This window comes from Xyrauchen texanus, chromosome 15 (assembly GCF_025860055.1).
Source record: "Xyrauchen texanus isolate HMW12.3.18 chromosome 15, RBS_HiC_50CHRs, whole genome shotgun sequence".
Classification (NCBI taxonomy): Eukaryota; Metazoa; Chordata; class Actinopteri; order Cypriniformes; family Catostomidae; genus Xyrauchen; species Xyrauchen texanus.
In genome coordinates this window covers 8,419,019-8,439,520 of record NC_068290.1, presented here as the reverse complement: position 1 = coordinate 8,439,520, position 20,502 = coordinate 8,419,019, and the positions used below count along the sequence as shown (strand labels likewise).

At 36.2% G+C, this 20,502-nt stretch overlaps 2 protein-coding genes across 2 annotated transcripts; both read left to right on the top strand.

The window, feature by feature from the left end:
* Positions 1-6,736: 6,736 nt before the first annotated feature.
* On the top strand, positions 6,737-9,000 carry pkdc (protein kinase-like domain containing). The gene is made up of 2 exons (XM_052144224.1): positions 6,737-6,812; positions 7,073-9,000. Exon 2 carries the CDS (start codon positions 7,074-7,076, stop codon positions 8,046-8,048), a length of 975 nt encoding a protein of 324 aa, XP_052000184.1. The 5' UTR covers positions 6,737-6,812; position 7,073; the 3' UTR covers positions 8,049-9,000.
* A 919-nt stretch (positions 9,001-9,919) lies between these two features.
* On the top strand, positions 9,920-19,840 carry LOC127656063 (homocysteine-responsive endoplasmic reticulum-resident ubiquitin-like domain member 2 protein). The gene is made up of 9 exons (XM_052144223.1): positions 9,920-10,007; positions 11,970-12,297; positions 13,860-13,937; positions 15,519-15,620; positions 16,731-16,873; positions 16,959-17,084; positions 17,168-17,491; positions 17,635-17,737; positions 19,017-19,840. Exons 2-9 carry the CDS (start codon positions 12,151-12,153, stop codon positions 19,191-19,193), a joined length of 1,200 nt encoding a protein of 399 aa, XP_052000183.1. The 5' UTR covers positions 9,920-10,007; positions 11,970-12,150; the 3' UTR covers positions 19,194-19,840.
* Positions 19,841-20,502: the final 662 nt, after the last annotated feature.

Genomic DNA, 20,502 nt, shown 5'->3' with positions numbered 1-20,502 from the left:
AAGGAATTGAAGTAACAGGGTCAAAAATAATGACCTAATTTTATAATTGGATTTATGTATTGAAAAACAAATAGAACCAACCACAGTAGATTCAGGGTTAGGGGGAGAAACAGAAGTCACTGTAGCACTATTATTGTTTCTAAACAGCATACAGATTTCCAAAGAGATGGCCTTGAAAACTATATTAAATTCTTTACTAGATACTGGGAATTGGTATCCTGAAACAAAATCGAATAATTAAATAAATTACCTTCACTATCAAATAGCTGGTTTACTAATATCACCCCATTATTGAACCAGTTTTCAAGAAATAAAGATTTCCTCTTATGAAGAATATTACAGTTGTTCCAAATTAAAAAACTGTGTGGCGAGATATTATGCTTGTAAATAAGTTTCCAAGCCATAAGCATCTGCTGATGATAATTGGAAAGTCTGACATGAAGTTTACTAATTGAATAATTGCACATTAAAAGAAAATGTATACCTCCTAATTGAGAAAAAATATATCTTGGGATTATACTCCAAATAGAAGATTGATTGTGAAGGAAACGTTTAAGCCAATTAATTTTCAAGGTATTGTTAAGAGAATCAAAATCAATGAAATTTAAGCCACCTTTATTATAAGAATTCAAAATAACTGATTTTCTAAAACTCAAATGGAATACTAATTCCCTTAGTATTTCCATTTCCGATGCCTTACACAGAAACCTGTCAATCAGGGTCAAGGGTGGGATTATGCTATGGGGCGTGTTTGTCTTGGGAAGTCAACACGCCTCTTGACCGTCGACTCACAGTCGACGGTCAAGAGGTGATGCCCTGAACAGACGCCGGTTTATCAAATCAAATCAAATCACTTTATTGTCACACTACCATGTACACAAGTGCAACAGTAGGTGAAATTCTTGTGTGCAGTTCCGAGCAACATAGCAGTCATGACAGTGACGAGACATATACCAATTACAGTAAACAACATACTTACACAAAACAATTTACAAATCAAATGTACACATACTTACACAACACAATAATTATATACAATGTACAGTAAACAATACATACAATATACAATACACAATATACAATACAATAAGTAGGAGTATATGAAATATATATATATATATATATATATATATATATATATATATGAAGTAGTATATTGAGGAGAATATGTTGACAGTCAGTGTGAGATTATAGATGAATAAAGTGCAGTGCTAATTATTGATCCTGATAGACTGTGAGTGACGTCACTTCCCAAGACAAACACGCCCCATAGCATAATCCCACCCTTGACCCTGATTGACAGGTTTCCATGTAAGGCATCGAAATGGAAATACTAAGGAATTAGTATTCCATTTGAGTTTTGGCTGGCTACATACGCGACGCTGAGAAAGTGAAAAAGCAGACGTGGTAATTGAAATTGCTATTTAAATATGACAGGGACAAAACTGGTAAGATATGGGAAACACAGTTGCAAACGGACTTTGCTTTCCATGTGAAATTTGGCAGTCACTGTGCGTTCGCTTAAACGAATATGCAAACCGTAATGCGCGATTTGCAATTGCGTTTGGATTATGTCACATTTTATGCGTCCACAAATTGAAAACGCAATTGCAAATACAATTTGCAATTCCTTTTGAATAATGTCCGGAATATCATTCCATACTTCTGCCTCGGTCATACCGCATGTGTCGTCAAGTAGCCTACCATCTGTCATCACATGAATGTAAGCGAAAGAACTACGGTTTAACAACACAAAGCATGCATTAATGATTTATGATTACATCTGAGTTTTGCTGAATGATTATGACTAAAATCATAATTAAAGATTTTTCCACCGGGTATTGTAATCACTATTAATTATATATATTACTATAATTGTATTGCATGCAATATTTATGCAGCTAAATATCCCAAACCAACTGAGAAATGTGTTCCTGAATTAGTTCATTCTATTTATTATTAGACTAAGACAGTGACCAAATGGCTTACAGTGTTCCTCTTCTTGGCAGCATGACATAAAACGTATTTAAATTGTGATTAAATTATATACAGAAATCGAGCAAAAAGCTGTCAATCACTTCAGTTAAACGCAAGCTTACTGAGTACTGCACTCTCCCCAAAACTCTCATTATAATCAATAAATCTGTCGTAATCGCACAATAAATGTCTTATTTACATCGTTTCTACTCCTTGCTTGAGAGTGCGGCATTAAGCACGTACAGAACTCTCGGCTGAGCCAGTGACTTAAACGCCTCTGATTGGTCGTTGCATTCATGCGCTCAGCTGACATGTCTGTGATTAAAAAATAAGTAAATAAACAGTATTATTTTGTTAGAATAATAACGTATATGAAACACATTTCTCAATTAACCATGCTTTTGGGAAGTCAGGCTAATTTCAATGAATCAGTTCTTTCAAAATGTGATTTTCAATTATTGCGAATATTTCACATTTCACTGTTATTTTCAGTGCATAACTGTATGCATAGTTGTTTGAATAGTTTAATAGTATGCATAAATATTAATGGTGTACATGCAGTGAAAATCAGACTAATGCCATGTAGACGTCAATTGCTGTGCACAGGCCAATTCAAATCAATTCACTTTAGTTGTATTGTATTTTATATATATTTTTATTACGAAGGCATCTCGTAAAACTGGACTTTTTTCTCTATATAGCAGTCTGGAAAATGTCAGAGCCTGCATTGGTAAAAAAGATTCTGACAATAAGAAATGGAGCAACCTGCAAAATATTTCACACATTAATAAGTGAAGCACATGGTACAACATCATCATTCAATAGGTAAGTTAGTCACATTGTTTTTGACATGTTTATATATATATATATATATATTTATTACAAGAAATTACATTTCTTATTATCATATTACAATATTTTGATTTGTTAATAACCAGGGGTATTTTTCAGAGGTGGGTCTTGATCTTGTGGTCTTGATCTCAAGACGTCTCGAGACCATATAAACATGGTCTTGGTCTGGGAGGGTCTAGTCTTGGTCTCAAGGTGTCTAGTCTTGGTCTGGGTCTTGTCTTGACGACACCTCTGCTCATATACAGTTGTGGCTGTTCTAATAAAAACAGGCAGGCTATTCCAAAGCTGCGGCGCAGCTACAGCAAACACACGGTCATCTCTTAATTTTAGTCTAGTTCTTGGGACTGTTAATAACCTTTGGTTTGAGGACCTCAGAGATCTCACTGAGTGATGCTCAGACAGAAGATCAGCAGGTAAGATGGTGCTAGACCATTTTAAGGATTTATAAACGAGGAGTAGGACTTTGAAATCAATTCTGCAGTGAACTGGAAGCCAGTGTGATGAGACTAAAACAGGGGTGATATGTTCACGTTTCCTGACACTAGTCAGAACCTAGCAGCTGCATTCTGTACAGTTTACAACTGGGAAAGAAATGATTGACTAAAACTGTAATGAATGCAGGAAGAGTCAAGAGAGCAGGAGTAAACAAAACTTCACAAAAGTCTCTTAAACACCTAGCGAACTGTGGTGGCCGCTAGGGCAAAAGACTCAGGTGTGACAAATACCAATATAAAGTGCATTGCAATAGTCAAGCTGTGAAGTAATAAAAGTATGAATTGCTATTTCAAAACTCTTAATAGAAAGAAAGGTCATCACTATAGCCAATGCTCATAAATGGAAAAAAATAGAGTTGACTTGTTTGTCAAATTTAAGAGCATTATCAAACAACACACCTACATTTTTCACACACAATTTAACATGTGGAGACAGGAAGCCGAAATTAAGATCAGAGGTTCTAAGGGCTTCACTGGGCTGAAACAGCCTTTAAGTCAGAGAGGCAGGCCAGAAACGAGTCAATACCATTCTTATGTTTCAAAGGTAGATAGATTTGGGTGTCATACTGCGTAGCAGTGAATAGATATATTGTATTTCTTAAAAATAGAACTAAAGGAAGCATATAGAGAGAAACACCACAGGTAAGTAGAGCCGAACCAGAAGAAAATTCACCAATATTAACTGAAAAAGTCCTGTTATTAAAATAGGATTGAAACCACTTCAGAGCCTTTCCTTGTATACCTATACATTGCTCTAAACGAGAGATCAGGACAGCATGGTCAACCATATCAAAGGCAGCACTTAAATGTAAAAGCACAAGAACTACAAAATGACCAGAATTAGTAGAAAAAATATATATAATTTAAAACTTTTACTAGTGCTGTCTCAGCACAGTGGTATTTTCTAAAACCTGCCCAAGTTACACCAGGAATGCACAATCCCTCCATCAGTGCTCAGACTGTCTGCAATAGGCTGAGAGAGGTTGGACTGAGGGCTTATTGGCCTGTTGTAAGGCAGGTCCTTAACAGACATCACCAGCAACAACGGGGCACAAACCCACTATCGCTGGACCAGACAGGACTGGCAAAAAGTGCTCTTCACTGACGAGTCGTGGTTTCGTCTCACCAGGGGTGATGGTCGGATGGGCGCATTTATCATGGAAGGAACGAGCATTACACCGAGGCCTGTACTCTGGAGTGCGATTTGTAGGTGGATGGTCCTTCATGGTCTGGGGCTGTGTGTCACAGCATCATCGGACAGAGCTTGTTGTCATTGCAGCCTCCATCATTTGGTACCCTTCCTGCAAGTTCATCCTGACATGACCCTCCAGCATGACAATGCCACCAGCTTGTTCTGAGCGTGATTTCTTACAAGACAGGAATGCCAGTGTTCTGTGATGACCAGTTGTTGAATCTTTTTATGTTAAGTTTGCTGAAAATAAAAGTAGTTGAAAGTGAGATGTTTCTTTTTTTGCTGAGTTTATATATATATATATATATATATATATATATATATATATATATATATATATATTCAGTCATCAGTCATTAGAGTCTTACATCTAAAAATGTCCTTAAAAATAGAAGCCAACCCTCTTCCCAGAAAGCGATGTGGGCGATATAGGGAGCTGAGGTGTCGAGTCTGGAACAACTGGAATATTCCAGAAGTGCAATGGTTCACTGACAAACATAAAACACAATAAAACAAACAAACTAAGGACCAAGCCAGGTAGCTGATGTTATCCACACACAACAGCGCCATCTTGAAACCAGATCAATCACTTGCGTTGTAAGGGCCTACAGAGATTAAATAGTCTTTCAAAAACCTTCTTTTATATTATATATTATAATATTTGTCTACAAATATACCAACAGAATTTAGCATTATAAGAGTTTCCCCCACAAATCAAAACAAAGCATTTCATTTTGTGACTGCTGTACATGACAATACAAAAAAGATAACAGTATGGTCCAAAAACGATTCAAAGTTAAATTACATCCTGATGTCATTGTAATGTCATAAGTAACTTTTCCTCACAATTTATCCAGCCTCTTTCTTTTGTTAAACAAGATTACTGAACTAAAAGAATGACAAGGCTTCTCCTCTCGTTCAGTCGGTTCCTCGACCCTGCTGAAGCATCCCTAAATATTTTCTAGCAACTCCTGTGTTTTAATGATTTGTATTTATTAATTTTGTGTCCTTAGCTGCTTTGAGGGGAAAACAAATCACCTGCCATGCAACACCACCGACCAGGAGACTGAAGTTAATGTAAAGAGATGGCTTCAATTTGCCCCTGAAAGAGATTGAGGAAGGAGGAAGCGGCTGAGGAGAAAAGAAGAGCAGGACACTTTTAACTTAATTGTTTAGGACAATTCTGACTCTCTCTCTCTCACACACACACACACACATAGAAACAAATGCAGCTTATCAGGGTAGGCAATAAAATAACTACTGTGATCATACAAATGTATCGTTTTATGTTTTTTGATCTGTTTAGATTGTGTATGTATATAGCATCCTTTTGTCAGCTGGTCCAGAGAAAAATTGCTATTTGGGGGTGTGCTCTTTGACATAGATAAAGCATACAATATGTCATGGAAAGAAGGATTACAGATAAAACTTAAAACATTTGGGAAATGGAGAGAAAATGTATGGTTATATGGAAAATGTGGGTTATGGACATTTTATTCGAAAGAATGGTACAAGTTAGAATAAGATCAGAATATTCCGAGGTTTATACAATAGAAAATGGAACTCCCTGGGGAGGTGTCTGGACAGCGAAAAGCATACTGTAATGCTCTTAATCAAAAGGGGCCGGATAGCTTGCCTAAATGGTTGCAGTCAGGTGTAAGCAAAGACTCACAAGACGTAACTGATATTCCACCGTGGTGATTTATTATCAGCATCGTCGTCGGTCCCACGCACACATAGGCAGTTTGCAAAACACACACCTAACAACAACTGCGTTACAGAATAGAAATAAAAACAGAATAAGAACAACAGAAATATAAAACGGGCTTGAACGCATACATGCGGTGTTCACAGCTCGCGCTTCTCATATCGACTGCCCACTCTGAGTGAGGGAGTAACAGCGTACGTTCCCTCTTAAAGGCGCAGTACCTAATTCTACTTGAACATTACAATGCTATTTTTAAATATCTTAAGATAATTTAATGTCGTGCATGGTTTAATGCAATTAATATGTATATTGTATGTATATGCATATATGTAGAGTGAGAGAGAGAATTATTATTATTATTTTCCCTTTTCTCCTTTCCGTTGCTGCTTCACTCTCTAGTCCAGTTGGTGGCGGTAATGCGCTAAACCGCCAATAAACAGTAGACGAAGAAGAGGTGGAGGAAGAAGAATATTTTCGTGAGCTTTACCCTTCTATAGACTACATTGCCCAGAATGCATTGTCACTAATACCGGAAGTTGGAGCTACAATCTCATCGTCCTTTGCCGAAAACGTTTACCTCCGAGATAAGGTAAATGTAGAAAAAGGTGTATCGTAAAGCCAGGCAATATATACTTATTTTTACTACGTATTTATATTATTATTATTCTTTTATATCAGACTCTTCCTAAATGATCTCAGTGGTCATTGTCGCCCATAATCGAAACTACATATTGATTGGACGTTAATATCTGGTTATAAATCTACTAGCCTACTAATAAGGTTTTAGTACATTTTCCTTTGTTGATGATGCTTTAAATAAACCGATTTTCAACCCATTTAAATTTCTAGAATGAAGAAGGAACACGAAGAAGTCATTTTGAAAGCATGTGGAGCAAAGTCTCTGCAGATTGGGGCAAAGATTCAGACGTTGTGGAGTGGTTATGGTGAAATATTAAGAGTCCACTTGCAGGGATGTGACAGACCCTCTGTTGTTGTAAAACATGTGAAGTTTCCCCAAAAACTGAAACATCCAGGGGGCTGGACCACAGACATCTCTCACCAACGTAAAGTGCGATCCTATCAAGTAGAAAGTTATTGGTACCAAAACTACACTGCCAATGAACGATGTCGAGTTCCCATTTGCCTTGCTGCCCAGTCATTTGGTGATGAGCAGTTAATTGTTCTGGAAGACCTAGATGTGGCCGGATTCCCAGATAGAAAGACCAGTGTTAATGATGCTGAAATAAAGGCCTGTCTCAGTTGGATTGCCAACTTTCATGCCCTGTTTCTTGATGTATCTCCAAAAGGACTGTGGCCTATAGGGACTTACTGGCATTTAGAAACAAGACCTGAAGAGTTAGAAGCCATGTCAGATCAAAAACTCAAAGCAGCTGCTGCAGAGATAGACAACGTCCTGAACAACTGCTGTTTTAAGACAATTCTTCATGGTGATGCGAAACTAGCTAATTTCTGCTTCTCCCAGGACGGTTTACAGGTTGCAGCTGTTGATTTTCAGTATGTTGGTGGAGGGTGTGGGATAAAGGATGTTATTTACTTTTTGGGCAGCTGTATGAATGAGAGAGAGTGTGAAAAGAGAGTGCCTGGGCTTCTAGATCACTATTTTTCAGAGCTACGGATAAGCGTTGGCAAAAAAGCCAATTTCCCAGAACTGGAGAAAGAATGGCGAAGTATGTTTGCTTTCGCTTGGACAGACTTTCATCGCTTTCTCCTTGGATGGATGCCAGGACATCACAAGATTAATAAGTACAGCAAGACACTTGCTCAGGAGGTTTTAAACAATTTGAAGCAATCTCAATCAATGTGAAATGCAGGAGGCAGATGGGTGTGGTTGAGTTTTGTACTGAATCTATAAAGGAATCTTGTAATGTGGCTGTATGTTTCAGAACTGGTTGTATTCTGTATGTAATGTGAATGAAAATATGTACAGATTAATAGTAAAGATAAAGGATACCCATCTACATGTAATGGTAGCCAGCTGGTAGGTAGCTGTGCAGTGTGAAAACCTCCCTCCCTTACCTCAAGTGGCGCACAAGTGACTGACACTAGAGGCTTTAACATTTAGCCTCCTCGTTAGCGTGCCTGCCTCCCTTGCCGGAGACACCAGTTTGAATCTTGCTCGGAGCGGGTTGAACAGAACCGGTTACATACACATTGCTACACATACAAATGTTTCATAATAGAAAGATTTTATAATTACACTGTTCTGATAAGGAGATAATTGGAAACTTTCGTCATCAGTAATGCCATAAGAATGACTCAATAAGTTCCTTTTGAACTAATTATTAAGTTAGGATATGCCAAAATCATCATAATAATTCAATCATAATTAATTTGCTGTATTCTGCTCCAAGATAACATGCATCCCTTTTGCATCTATCTGTTCTGTCTTCTTAATCAACTAAAATACCTTCAACTAAATTGTCTGTTTGATGTCATGGGTGAAAATATATTTCATTATACATTTAAAAATATTTCTCTTTTTTTTTTTATTTACACATTTAAATAATATGACAAATTTCCATAAAATTAAATTGAGTCATCTTGGACTTACAATGATTCAAACTCAATAGTTTTTAGTTACAATGCCATTGTAAAATGTCTCTATTCACAGACAGCCAGGATTAATTTAATCCATGGGAGAAAGTGTGCAATAACACAGCAGTTACTGAGATTAAGCAAAAAGCATTTGACTGATCTTGTGATTTTAACATGACATCCCCCATGAGGGGACCCTCTCTATGCAGAATAAAACAACTTTAAAAAGGTTATTGATATGACTGGATTCTTCATTTTTTCAAGTGTGGTCATGATTTTATATATGTTTCAAAATTACAATTAATTTCTTTAGAAGTAAAACTTTTAAATGAGGAATAAAATACTGATAGCTCCTTTAAGAAAATGGTATGTATAAGTTTTTTTTTTTTAACTTAATGAAAAAAAAAAAGCAAAAACTATTGACCTACACCTTGGTAAATGGCAAAGCAACTACATTAGCTTTGGTATTAATCCAAAAAAATGTCTACTTAACAGGTAAAAGCTGAACTATATAACTTTTTCTGTGTTAAAGTACTTTCTCTTATCCCAGCATAAAGGTGCTGTAAGTGAATTTTTCATAGATAAGTATGCATAGAAAATAAGTCAAAGATAAGTATAGTATAAGTAAATAGTTAATTATTTGTCACTCCCTCATCAGCTGTGTTAGAAGCCTCATCGCAGCTATGGTAACTGATTTTTTTTTAAGACTATTCCAGGGAAGTATATTACAAAGTACAGTGTAATAAATTTAAAATTGAAAATATAAAGAAATATGCTACATTTATGTTGTCAAAGAAGGCGGAAAAGTGTAATAGCTGGTCTGTGAAAAGGGTTATGGAAAGAGGAGGCGTGGCTAATTCAACATTAAATATATTTTTTAGTAAAGAACATATTTTCCCCAGTTAGCAAAGGATTGTGTAATCCATCCGTTAATTTTCTACTGAGCACCGTAATCTTTCCATGAACCGGCTGATATCTTAAGAAAAGAAACCGCACTTTCAGGCTGATCTAGGAACAGCCTTTAACACGCCGCTTCTTCATTCGATAACACAGAGAAATTCCAAAGCGGATCTCAGGTCAGTATTTATGGGCCCCGCATACGTATGTGGAAACATCTCCAAATGTACGGAAGTGTCCGCTCTGTTCACCTGACGACATTTCCGGAGTTACGCCCGACTCCATTTTACACGAAAACTATCTTTGTAGAAGAGATATCATTTTTATTCGGGTACGTATAGTTTCCAATTTCTTTCCAAATTATTTTAAAATATGATCTTGATTTTTATAAATGTACCCACATTCTAAACAGTCTTCCGGTCTTTGAGTTTAAGGTTGAGTGGCTAACTGACTAGCTGGTCATCATCGTCTGGTGTTGATTGTTTTCTATGTATTTAAGGTTAAAGTAACATTAAAACAATATTTTTTTAAGTGAAAGCTTATGCAATTCACCTAGATTTTCACCTTAAGCAGACAGTTATTTTGAGGTGTTGATATGTTTGTTTAGTTACCTAACTGTCTGGTAACTGTCCAAATATGATATGTTTTTGACATACTACATAGTTATACTGTATGTTTTTCAGTTCAACGGCTTCTCTCAAAAACATACATGTAAATGTCACTTGATTTTTAATGAGCTGGTTCAACATTTATGTCATTTAATGTGGATTTAATTCTTCTGCTCGGATAACTGATAAAAACTATTATTTGTAAGTGCGTTTTGAACCGCGGTAAAGATAATTTGCAGTTTTAAATTATAAATCTACTATGCGCTGTCCTAGACATGTAAATAATGTTGCATGGGATTTGTGACATTTTGACCCCCCCCATAGGGGGTTTCACATTCTTGTGAAAGTTTGATGGCTTTGGTTTGTTGTTGACAAATACAATTTTGATATGGATGATATGTCAACTTACTAGTCATTTTATTTAACACTTGTGCGGTGTTGGGGTAATTTTCGACCCGTTTTGGTTTCTTTTATAATAATGGTTTCATTCATCTCAGTGGGCCAAGGCTTGGTTACTTTTCTTTCATTTGCCATTTGAACTTACAAAAAACTTTGGACTGGATTTGATGAGTTTTTTTGCCCTGTGGCAAAAAAAGTAACACACGTGGTGTTCCGGGTCATTTTTGACCCACCATTGGAATTGAATGGGAAAGACTAAAACACAGCAATTACAACTCTAAGATGCCTATAACGCTGATTTCTCATGTAAACTGTTGACTCAAGATCTCAAAAAAGGTTTAAATGACAAAAATGATCTGTGAAACAATTTACAAATCAGGATGGTCAATATAAGCCTAGTGTGACATGTTTAGGTGCTCATTTTGTAGTTTTTTGGTTTTATGGCCTAGAAAGTTAGTATTTCACAATGCCAATATGCAAGAGTGAGTTTTCACGAATCCAGTTTTGTATGAAACTAGTGTTTTTCCATCATAATTATCATGTGTTTGCAGAATGTGACCTCTCAAAGCATATATCACTTTTTCAGTGTTATAGCTTTGCAATGGCTTTATCCATTGACACTGCCTATATTGTTATTATTACACAAGGCAATGGAGGTAGAGCAGTAAAACACAATCAAACATGACTAAATGTGTTTGTGAAAGGTTTCACAAATCAGGCTCATTTAATTCATTTGCACGAACCCAGATTGCGTGTTTTCTGGAAATAGCCGTTGAAAATGATGAGCACTTATTTTCACCTTCCCGATTCATGGACTTAAAAAGAGCTGATGGGAAAACAAACTGCTTTGAAAAAAATCACAAATCAGACTGAGAGTGTTTTCAGTCCTCTAGGTGTTTAACATTTGAAGCTATTTGCATTAGAAAATGTATATGGCTGATTGCAGAGCGGACAATGATGTCATCTGAATTCACAAATCATGAAGAATCACATGCAACGTTATTTACATGTCTACAACAATGCATAGCAGATTTATAGCCAATTGAATTCTAATTTCAAACTGCAAACTATCTTTACTGCGGTGTATTTTTAATACACTTTCCCTGCAATTTCACATGCTAGCTCAGCTGTGCTTGTGTAACAGGTGTATATAATTGGCTTATCTCATTCATGTACATATTTTGCATATGATCTACCAAAAAAAAAAAAAAATCTATAGAGGAAACTGTCATTTTTCATTTAGCAGTAATATAATCTACCTTCTCCCTCTGTTTTCCTTATTGTAGGTTGACAAAGTGCCCCAATCTGTCTTTTTTGTCACATTCCTCTTACTGAAGATGCCAGCTGTATGATGACATTGAAACTGCCTGGAGATAAACATGAAAGATAACTACACAGTTTGTTATCAGTCATGAATCAAGTCTGAGGACAAAAATATCCCTGGCAAGAGTTGCTTTATTATGAAACATGGACCAGGGTACAGTTGACAGCCCTGTCACTCTTGTCATCAAGGCACCCAATCAGAAATATGATGACCAGACCATCAATTGTTTTTTGAATTGGACAGTAGAGAAATTGAAAAAACACATCTCCAACGTTTATCCCAGCAAACCGGTGAGTTGTTGTTAATGTGAGTCACATTAGCTATACGCATGTGGTTTCATGGCTTACTAACTTAACATTAAATCTGATGTGTGTAATATTATCGATGTTAAAGATACTTTCTACCATCCCAGATTAATATGAAGAGATAATTTACAAAGTAATCCATTTGTAGGTTGATTTCCCTGGAAAGAACATTCAAACATATATCTATTTGTTTGAGATGCCCGGCCAGCCTTACAGCAGGTTTGGTGTGGGACTTTCTGTTAGTTTGATTAGTAGCAGACGGAGGGTGTATTCAGAATTCAGTTTGAAAACAATATCCATATTTGTTTTCCCAAATTCCATTTGGTGACACTAGTGCTGCAGAAAAGAACCCCTTCAGATTTAAATGTGGGTCTGTTATTAAATTGATCTGTCCAACAAGAAGAGTGGGCAGAGGTCGTTTATATGAACATATACAGTACTGTGCAAAAGTTTTAGGCACTTAAGATGTTTCTCAAAAACATTTGTCTTAAAATGGTTATTTATATCTTCAGCTTTAGTGTGTTAATAGGAAAAATACATTTTAAACTCCCAAACATTACTTTTGCAAATAGAAAAGATAAGAATAGAAGAACAGGGTGCTCAGCTAGAGATGGCATTAACCCCCACAGAGCCCCCCACTGAATATTGAGTCAGTCTGGGATTACATGAAGAGACAGAATCAACTGAGACAGCCTAAATAGATAGAAGAATTTTCCAAGAAGCTTTGAACATCCTATCTACCAACAACCAGGTGTACCTAGAAGAATTGGTGCTGTTTTGAAGGTATAGGTGGTCACACCGAATATTGATTACGCTTTTTATGTTTACTGGACTTTATATGAGGTTTATTGATAAATGAAAAATTGCAATATTTTTAAAGGTATCCTCACTTTGCAACATTTTTCACAAGTGCCTAAAACATTTGCACAGTACTGTACATCAGATGCATTTTTCTTGTTTAGAATTATGACAATTATTAGTGTGCTGCTAATCTTTTATCAGTATTTTAGGGATTTTCAGGGATTTGAGAGACTAATGTTTGTTCATACTTCAGAACTAGAATAAGTAGCCGTTTTGTGTGGCTGCATTATTCTTGTTTCTTATTACATGGTTCAAGAAAGGTTCAAACTAAGAGCTTTCTCATTTTAAGCCACTGCATGAACATTTCAGCTGAGGTCATAGATTTGAATCACTTTAGAGAAGACTAAGTGTTATCTTTTCAAAGAAGCTTTTGAAATTGCATGATGACTGTAGCAGATGGCAGCTAGATACCACCTGCTTTACAGAAATGCTTGTCATCACTGGTATGTTGCCTGAGAGAGGTAGTTAAGACTCTAACCAGTGCCCCACTAGTTTTTTTTTTTTTAATTGCTGCCTCCTAATGTATTATGATATTTTATTGTATGACTCACAATTTAATCAGCATCCTTTGCAGGAAAAAGAAACAATGCAATGCCTCACAAAGCAATGCCTTTGTTGAATTTAGACCCATTTCAACAAGTTTAATTTTGGTAAATTGAATTCCATGTTTATGTGTCCTCTTTCAGTTGTCTAAGGACCAGAGACTTGTCTATTCTGGACGGCTTTTGCAGGATCACTTGCAGTTGAGGGATGTGCTAAGAAAGGTACTCTGCTGATCTTTGATTTATGAATACATATAAAAATGTAATTGTAGATAAACTTTTAGCCAAATCGTTTAGATTTTTCTGATTGCACAAACTCTTATGTGTATGTGGCATAAATAACACATGCAAACTCTGACGTAAACAGCATGGACTAGAAGCATAATCTGTATTAAAAGGACTATGGCATATTTTTATTTGTAAATTTTACAAATAGTTAAACTGTGTGATTGTTCAAAAAAGTCTTTACATATTTGCAGCTTTGCACTTTAAAATGATGACTGAATATTTGACATAATATTTATTTTCAAATATTTGTTTATTTTTACATTTGTAAAAAAAAATTATATTATTATTTTGTTGGTGTAATTATTTAAATGTCCAATTAGTTTAAGCGTTCAGGGTTCTTTTCAAAGTTCTGTGTTATCTGTTCATTTAAAAGCCCTGTTTGGTATTGAAAACATAATTCAAATTGTTATTAAAAGAACAGCAATAACATTAATTTATCTTTCAACCGGTGTTTGTAATGTTATTCAATACCGTAATTGTATAAAATGGTAAACCATGATAAAAGCTTCAGCAATTATCGTAACGTGAACATTTTATGTCACATTTATTTATGTATGTATGTATGGATGGATGGATGGATATATAAGTATGCTTTTGTCACTTAATTTGGTCCTGTCAGTTGCCTTGTGTAGTGTGCACAAGCAAACAATGAAACAATTCCTGTTGTACAGTTCATGACAATAACATTTAATACAAATTAGAGCTGTCAAAATTAACCTTTTAATGCATGCGATTCATTTAAAAGGTTTAATGCATTCATTTTTCTTAATCGCGATTAACTCATTTACCGTTAATACAGCATAAACCAGCATAAATACTGGTTGTATGGGCGGAACCTTTGTAATGTGTCTGCCCGGAGTCATTACACTTACGCAAACCACAAACACACTTAGCAGTTATTCAGTTTCAGTAATAAAATGATGGAGAAAGGAGCTCTTGATGCTATTTGTTGTACAAAACAAGCCCAGATTGTGATCAAGTATTTGTCAGCCTAAGTAATGTGACTTCACTATTGCTGTAGCAAATCTGATATCCACAGTCTACCGGCAGATTAATTTTGTGGAGGATGACAATTTAAGCGATTTAATGCCCATTGCAGTGAATATGCAACCTATGGAGAGACTAGTTCTTTTAGTTAGTCAACCTCACAGTTAGACTTTGGGAAACGTTTAATGTTACTTGAGTTGGTGATATTTAAATGCATTTCTATCTTTATACTTTGGAAGGATTTGCTTGGAAAATTTTAATAAAGCATTATATTGTTACATATTATTTCCTAAGGAAATAAATGCATTTTGGCAGGAAAATAAGTTCTATTTAGAGTCAAATTTCAGCACTTTCAAAATCTGCGATTTAAACAATTGAATCGATTGACAGCACTAATCATTTTTTTGGTTTTTCTCAAATAGTACTCTGCATTTATACCATTTTATTACAATATATAATAATAATTTGACTGAAGCTACATTTTATGTTGTGTTGTGTCTTATCACTGTATTTGTTTAACTGTTATAGCAAGATGAATATCACATGGTCCACCTGGTGTGTGCTTCACGAAGCCCCCCATTATCCCCCACTCTTGGAAGCCCGGTTAGCACCACTAGTTCAAGCTCTTCAGTGAGTACCATTAACTTGCTCTTTGCCTGCTCTCTCAGTTTGACATCATACATTCAATTCAATTTAAATGAATTGATTTGCAGTTTTCACAATACATGTTTTTCCAAAGGAGCTTTACAAAGAGTAGTGGCTTGTAGTGTTCTCGATGTCATGGTTCATGATGCCAATTTAGTCACAGCAAAAACAGATACCAACTAATTTCTTATTTAACATTGTTTTAAGTTCTCAAGCAATTATTCAAGACAAATAAACAACATTAAAGGGAAAGTGCACCCAAAAATAAAACATCTCATCATTTACTCACTCTATATGCCTTTCAGATGTGTTTGACTTTCTTTATTCGGCTAAACAGAAACAAAGATTTTTAGAAGAATATCTCAGCTCTGTAGGTCCATACAATGCAGGTGAATGGTGACCAGAACTTTGAAGGTTCAAAAATCACAAAGGCAGCATAAAAGTAATCTGTATGACTCCAGTGGTTAAATCTATTTCTTCAGATATAATAGGTGTGGGTGAGAAACAGATAAATATTTAAATCCTTTTTTTACTATAAATCTCCACTTGAAAGTGAATGTGGAGATTTGTGGTAAAAAAGGAATTGCATTTTTATCTGTTTCTTCAAAAGATATAGTAAAACCACTGGAGTCGTATGGATTACATTTATGCTGCCTTTATGTGATTTTTGATTTTCAAAGGTCTGGTCACCATTCACCTGCATTGTATGGACCTACAGAGCTGAGATATTCCTCTAAAAATCATTGTGTGTGGTCAGCAGAAGAAAGTCATACAAATCTCGGATAGCTTTAGGGTGAGTAAATGATGAGAGTTCACCCAAAAATTTAAATTCTGTCCCTTTAAACTGAGAACAGAAAATAGGAACAAATGAAGACTATAGAGCAAAGATACAAGTGGAATATAAGTTTCCATTTAATAATAATAAAATTTTTTTTGAATAAAGACAATAGTTGTTTTTCAGGTATCTAACAGCATTCAGTACATTCACACCTAAACCTATGCATAGATTGAATAAAACTTGATATCTGTCCTTGATTATGACTGAAGAGTTCAGTGTTTTTGTTAAGTATGCACATTATTCCTGCTCATTCCTAGACTTCAGAGAGTGCTAGCACATCCTCCTCAGCTTCCACCCCTAGTCAGGATATCTCAGCTGGGAGTTCTGATGGCTTGCGGCACCGGGGAATACCGGTACAAACACTTGGCCTCAACCCTGCCCCTACTGGTGTGATGCAAAGGTAATGACACATTGATAACACACTCCTGTTTGAGACATTTATGTCATCCAGATTTTGATTTTGATAATTTTTTTCCCCCACTCAGGCCTGAAGGAATGCCGCTTCCCATGCAAGGTGGTCCAACTGCTGGTTTCCCCGCCCACCCTATGTACATGCCGATGCAAATGTTTTGGTGGCAGCAGATGTATGCTCGCCATTATTATGTGCAATAGTAAGTTACTACTTAAATTCTGTTTTGATTCCTTCATGAGAAGGCCATTCAATCTCATTTTATCTCCTCATCTTGTCTTTCAGTCAAGCAGCCATGGCAGCCTCCCGGGCGTCCAGCATGGCCCCCTCTTCCCCCCCTAGCGCTGGCCCCTCTACTCAGCCAGCACAGCCTAATGAACCTGCAGCCCCTATGGGGCCCAATCCCGCTCCTGAAGATCGCCCTGCCAATCCCAACATCCAGATGAACGCTCAGGGTGGAGCCATGTTAAACGATGACGAGCTGAACCGGGACTGGCTGGACTGGATGTATACAGTGTCACGTGCCGCCATCCTGCTCAGCATCGTCTACTTTTATTCCTCCTTTGGCCGCTTTGTCATGGTGATCGGTGCCATGCTACTGGTTTATCTGTAGGTCATATCCTAATCAGAAGCTTCCTGTTGCACATGAACTGACTTCTGCACAAACCACTGTTTCTTTTGGAAAGTCAAACATTGCTTGTAGTAAATATTCAGCATTTGTCTTATTGTTTATATCTGTTTATATATTCTAGGCACCAGGCTGGCTGGTTTCCCTTTAGAGCAGATTTGCAGAATCCAAGAGCTGGAGAAGGTCCACAAGACGAGGCGGATCAAAACCACGATATGCAGGAGATGGTTAGTAATAGTGGTTGACCAAAATGGGTTTCTCAGAAACTGAAGCCAATATCTACAGAGCAGGGTTGCTTATGGATGCTAAAATGACGAAATACCATTCAAAAGTTTGGGCACATCTGACTGAATTTATGTTTATCATGACATTTAAGGAATAGTTCACCCAAAAATTATAATTCGCTCATAATTTACTCACCCTTATGCTGTCTCAAACTCATATGACTTTCTATCTTCTGCAGAACACAAGCAAAGATTTTTAGAAGAATATCTCTGCTCTGTAGGTCCATATAATGCAAGTGGATTGTGACCAAAACTTTGAAGCTGCAAAAAGGACATTAAGGCAGCATAAAAGTAATCCAGTGGTTAAATCCATGTCTTCTGAAGCAATATGAAGGGTGTGGGTGCAAAAAAGATCAATATTTAAGTCCTTTTTTACTATAAATCAACATTTTCATCAGCCCTTCCTATGCATGTTCACAAGAGGACAGAGTAATTCAGTTTTCTGCTGTTTCGCATTCTTCATGCATGTCACCACCTTCTGGGCAGGGATGACAGCTGTGAGAGAAAATTGATTCATAGTAAAAAAAGGACTTAAATATTGATCTGCTTTTTACCTACACCTGTCATGTCGCTTCTGAAGACATGGATTTAACCACTGGAGTCGTATGGGTTGCTTTTATCCTGCCTTTATATGCCTTTTGGACCTTCAGATTTCTGGACACCATTCACTTGCATTATATGGACCTACAAAGTTGAAATATTTTTTACAAAATCTTTTTTTAATTGAATCTACAAAAAAAAAAAGAGTCATACACTTCTGGGATGGTATGAGGGTAAGTAAATGATGAGAGAATTAACATTTTTGGGTGTACTTTCCCTTTAACATTATTAAATGAATTGGGGTATCATGAACTAACAATAAACAATATATTTTTTACAGTATTTCTAAGTCTTTTTTAATGTTAATTCATAAAGACACAATTGTTCATTGTTAGTTTGTGTTCATAATGCATTAACTATTGTTATATATGCAACTTTTAATTGTAAAAATGTATTAGTACTTATAGAAATAAACATTAGCAGAGATTAATAAGTTGTTCATTAATATTTATTTAATGTAGGTAACTAATGTTTAATTGATTGTTTAAATTAAAAACAAAGAATGAGCATTATCCAGCAATAAGGTTGTTGTTAGAATTTAAAATTGATACACATTTGACTGAGCATAAACCTTAACTGTTTATATCTATTATAACTTGAAAATGTTTATTCTCTATTGTAGGAGCGTATGATGGATGAGGGGATGGAGGATGACGAGGGTGACAGCGGGGAGGAAGGTCACGAAGACCCCGTGAACCCAGGTCCGCATCAGCCAGGCTTCTTGTCGGCCACATGGTCGTTCATCAGCACTTTCTTCACCTCTCTAATCCCTGAGGGGCCTCCACACGCTGCCAACTGAACTCACATGTCTCCACATTGTCAGTCTACAGTGGAGTACAAAAAGACTTTACTACAAAAAATAAATAAAAGCAAAATAAGTACAAAACATGTTCTGCCATGTAATGGCAAGTCTGTAATGCTGCTTCAATGGTCTCCCTATGCCATTGCCTAATGCTTTTCTTTCCCGCCTTTTTCAACAAGTCGGGCTGAGTTTTGGATAAGGATTCATGGATGTGCTATCCATGTTATATGACAAAATACCTTTTTCATTATGACTGTTTAATCAACACTTAAGGCCATAAGACCTTGTGAACCATGCAGTTACTTTAATGCAGCAGTTCCCAACACTGTTCCTGGAGGCACCCAACACTACACATTTTGGATATCTCCCTAATCAAACGCATCTGGTTCAACTCATCAGCTCGTTAGTAGAGATTCTACACCTGAATTGGGTGTGTCAGATAAGGGAGATACAAATGATGTAGTGCCTCCAGGAACCGGGTTGGGAACCCTCGATGTAGTGCATAACTATTTTTTCTCTCATTTGTGTGTAAATAAATAGTAAATATTTACAGATATGAATATATGCATCTCATTGAAATAATGTGTTTAAAATAAAATTAGGTTTTGGTTTCTTAGTGTAATAAGTGGTTTTATTTCGTCCATATGGGAAAGCAAAGCAAGTACTGATTCACCCACTAGTGGGCGCCACTGATTAAAAAACCACACGTGTACATGGGGAATTATTCAATGCTCAGTGCTTATTTGCTATAAATAATACAATTTCTCTCTTCCTTACATTTTACTTTTTGCATTACACTAAAATATGTATGTCCAATGTCGAGCCCTCTGATGTATGTTATAATTTCAGTGGGCTGAGTTTAACAAGCCATTTTCAACTATTCGGTGTGATGTACAGTACATGCAAACCACTATGGCCATTAACCATAATTCTATATGACTGTTATTTTAATATCTCATTTTTTTTTTTGTTTATTTATGGCAACATAAATTAAAAATGACTGATGAGAGTAGTGATGCACCAAGTAACTAGAATATTCTCTATTTTCGTCTATTGCATTGGATAGATGTGTGACTTGTCCCTCCTTTAAACAAAAACTAAAATTGAGGTTACAGTGAGAGACTTACAATGGAAGTGAATGGGGCCAATCCGTAAACGTTAAAATACTCAGTTTCAAAAGTATAAGCACAAGACCTAAACAATATGTGTGTTAACATGATTTTAGTGCGATAAAATAATTAACTAACTTTTTCTGTGTACTGTTAACCCTTCTTGGTCTAAGGGGTCTTAAGTCCGCCTGGCACTA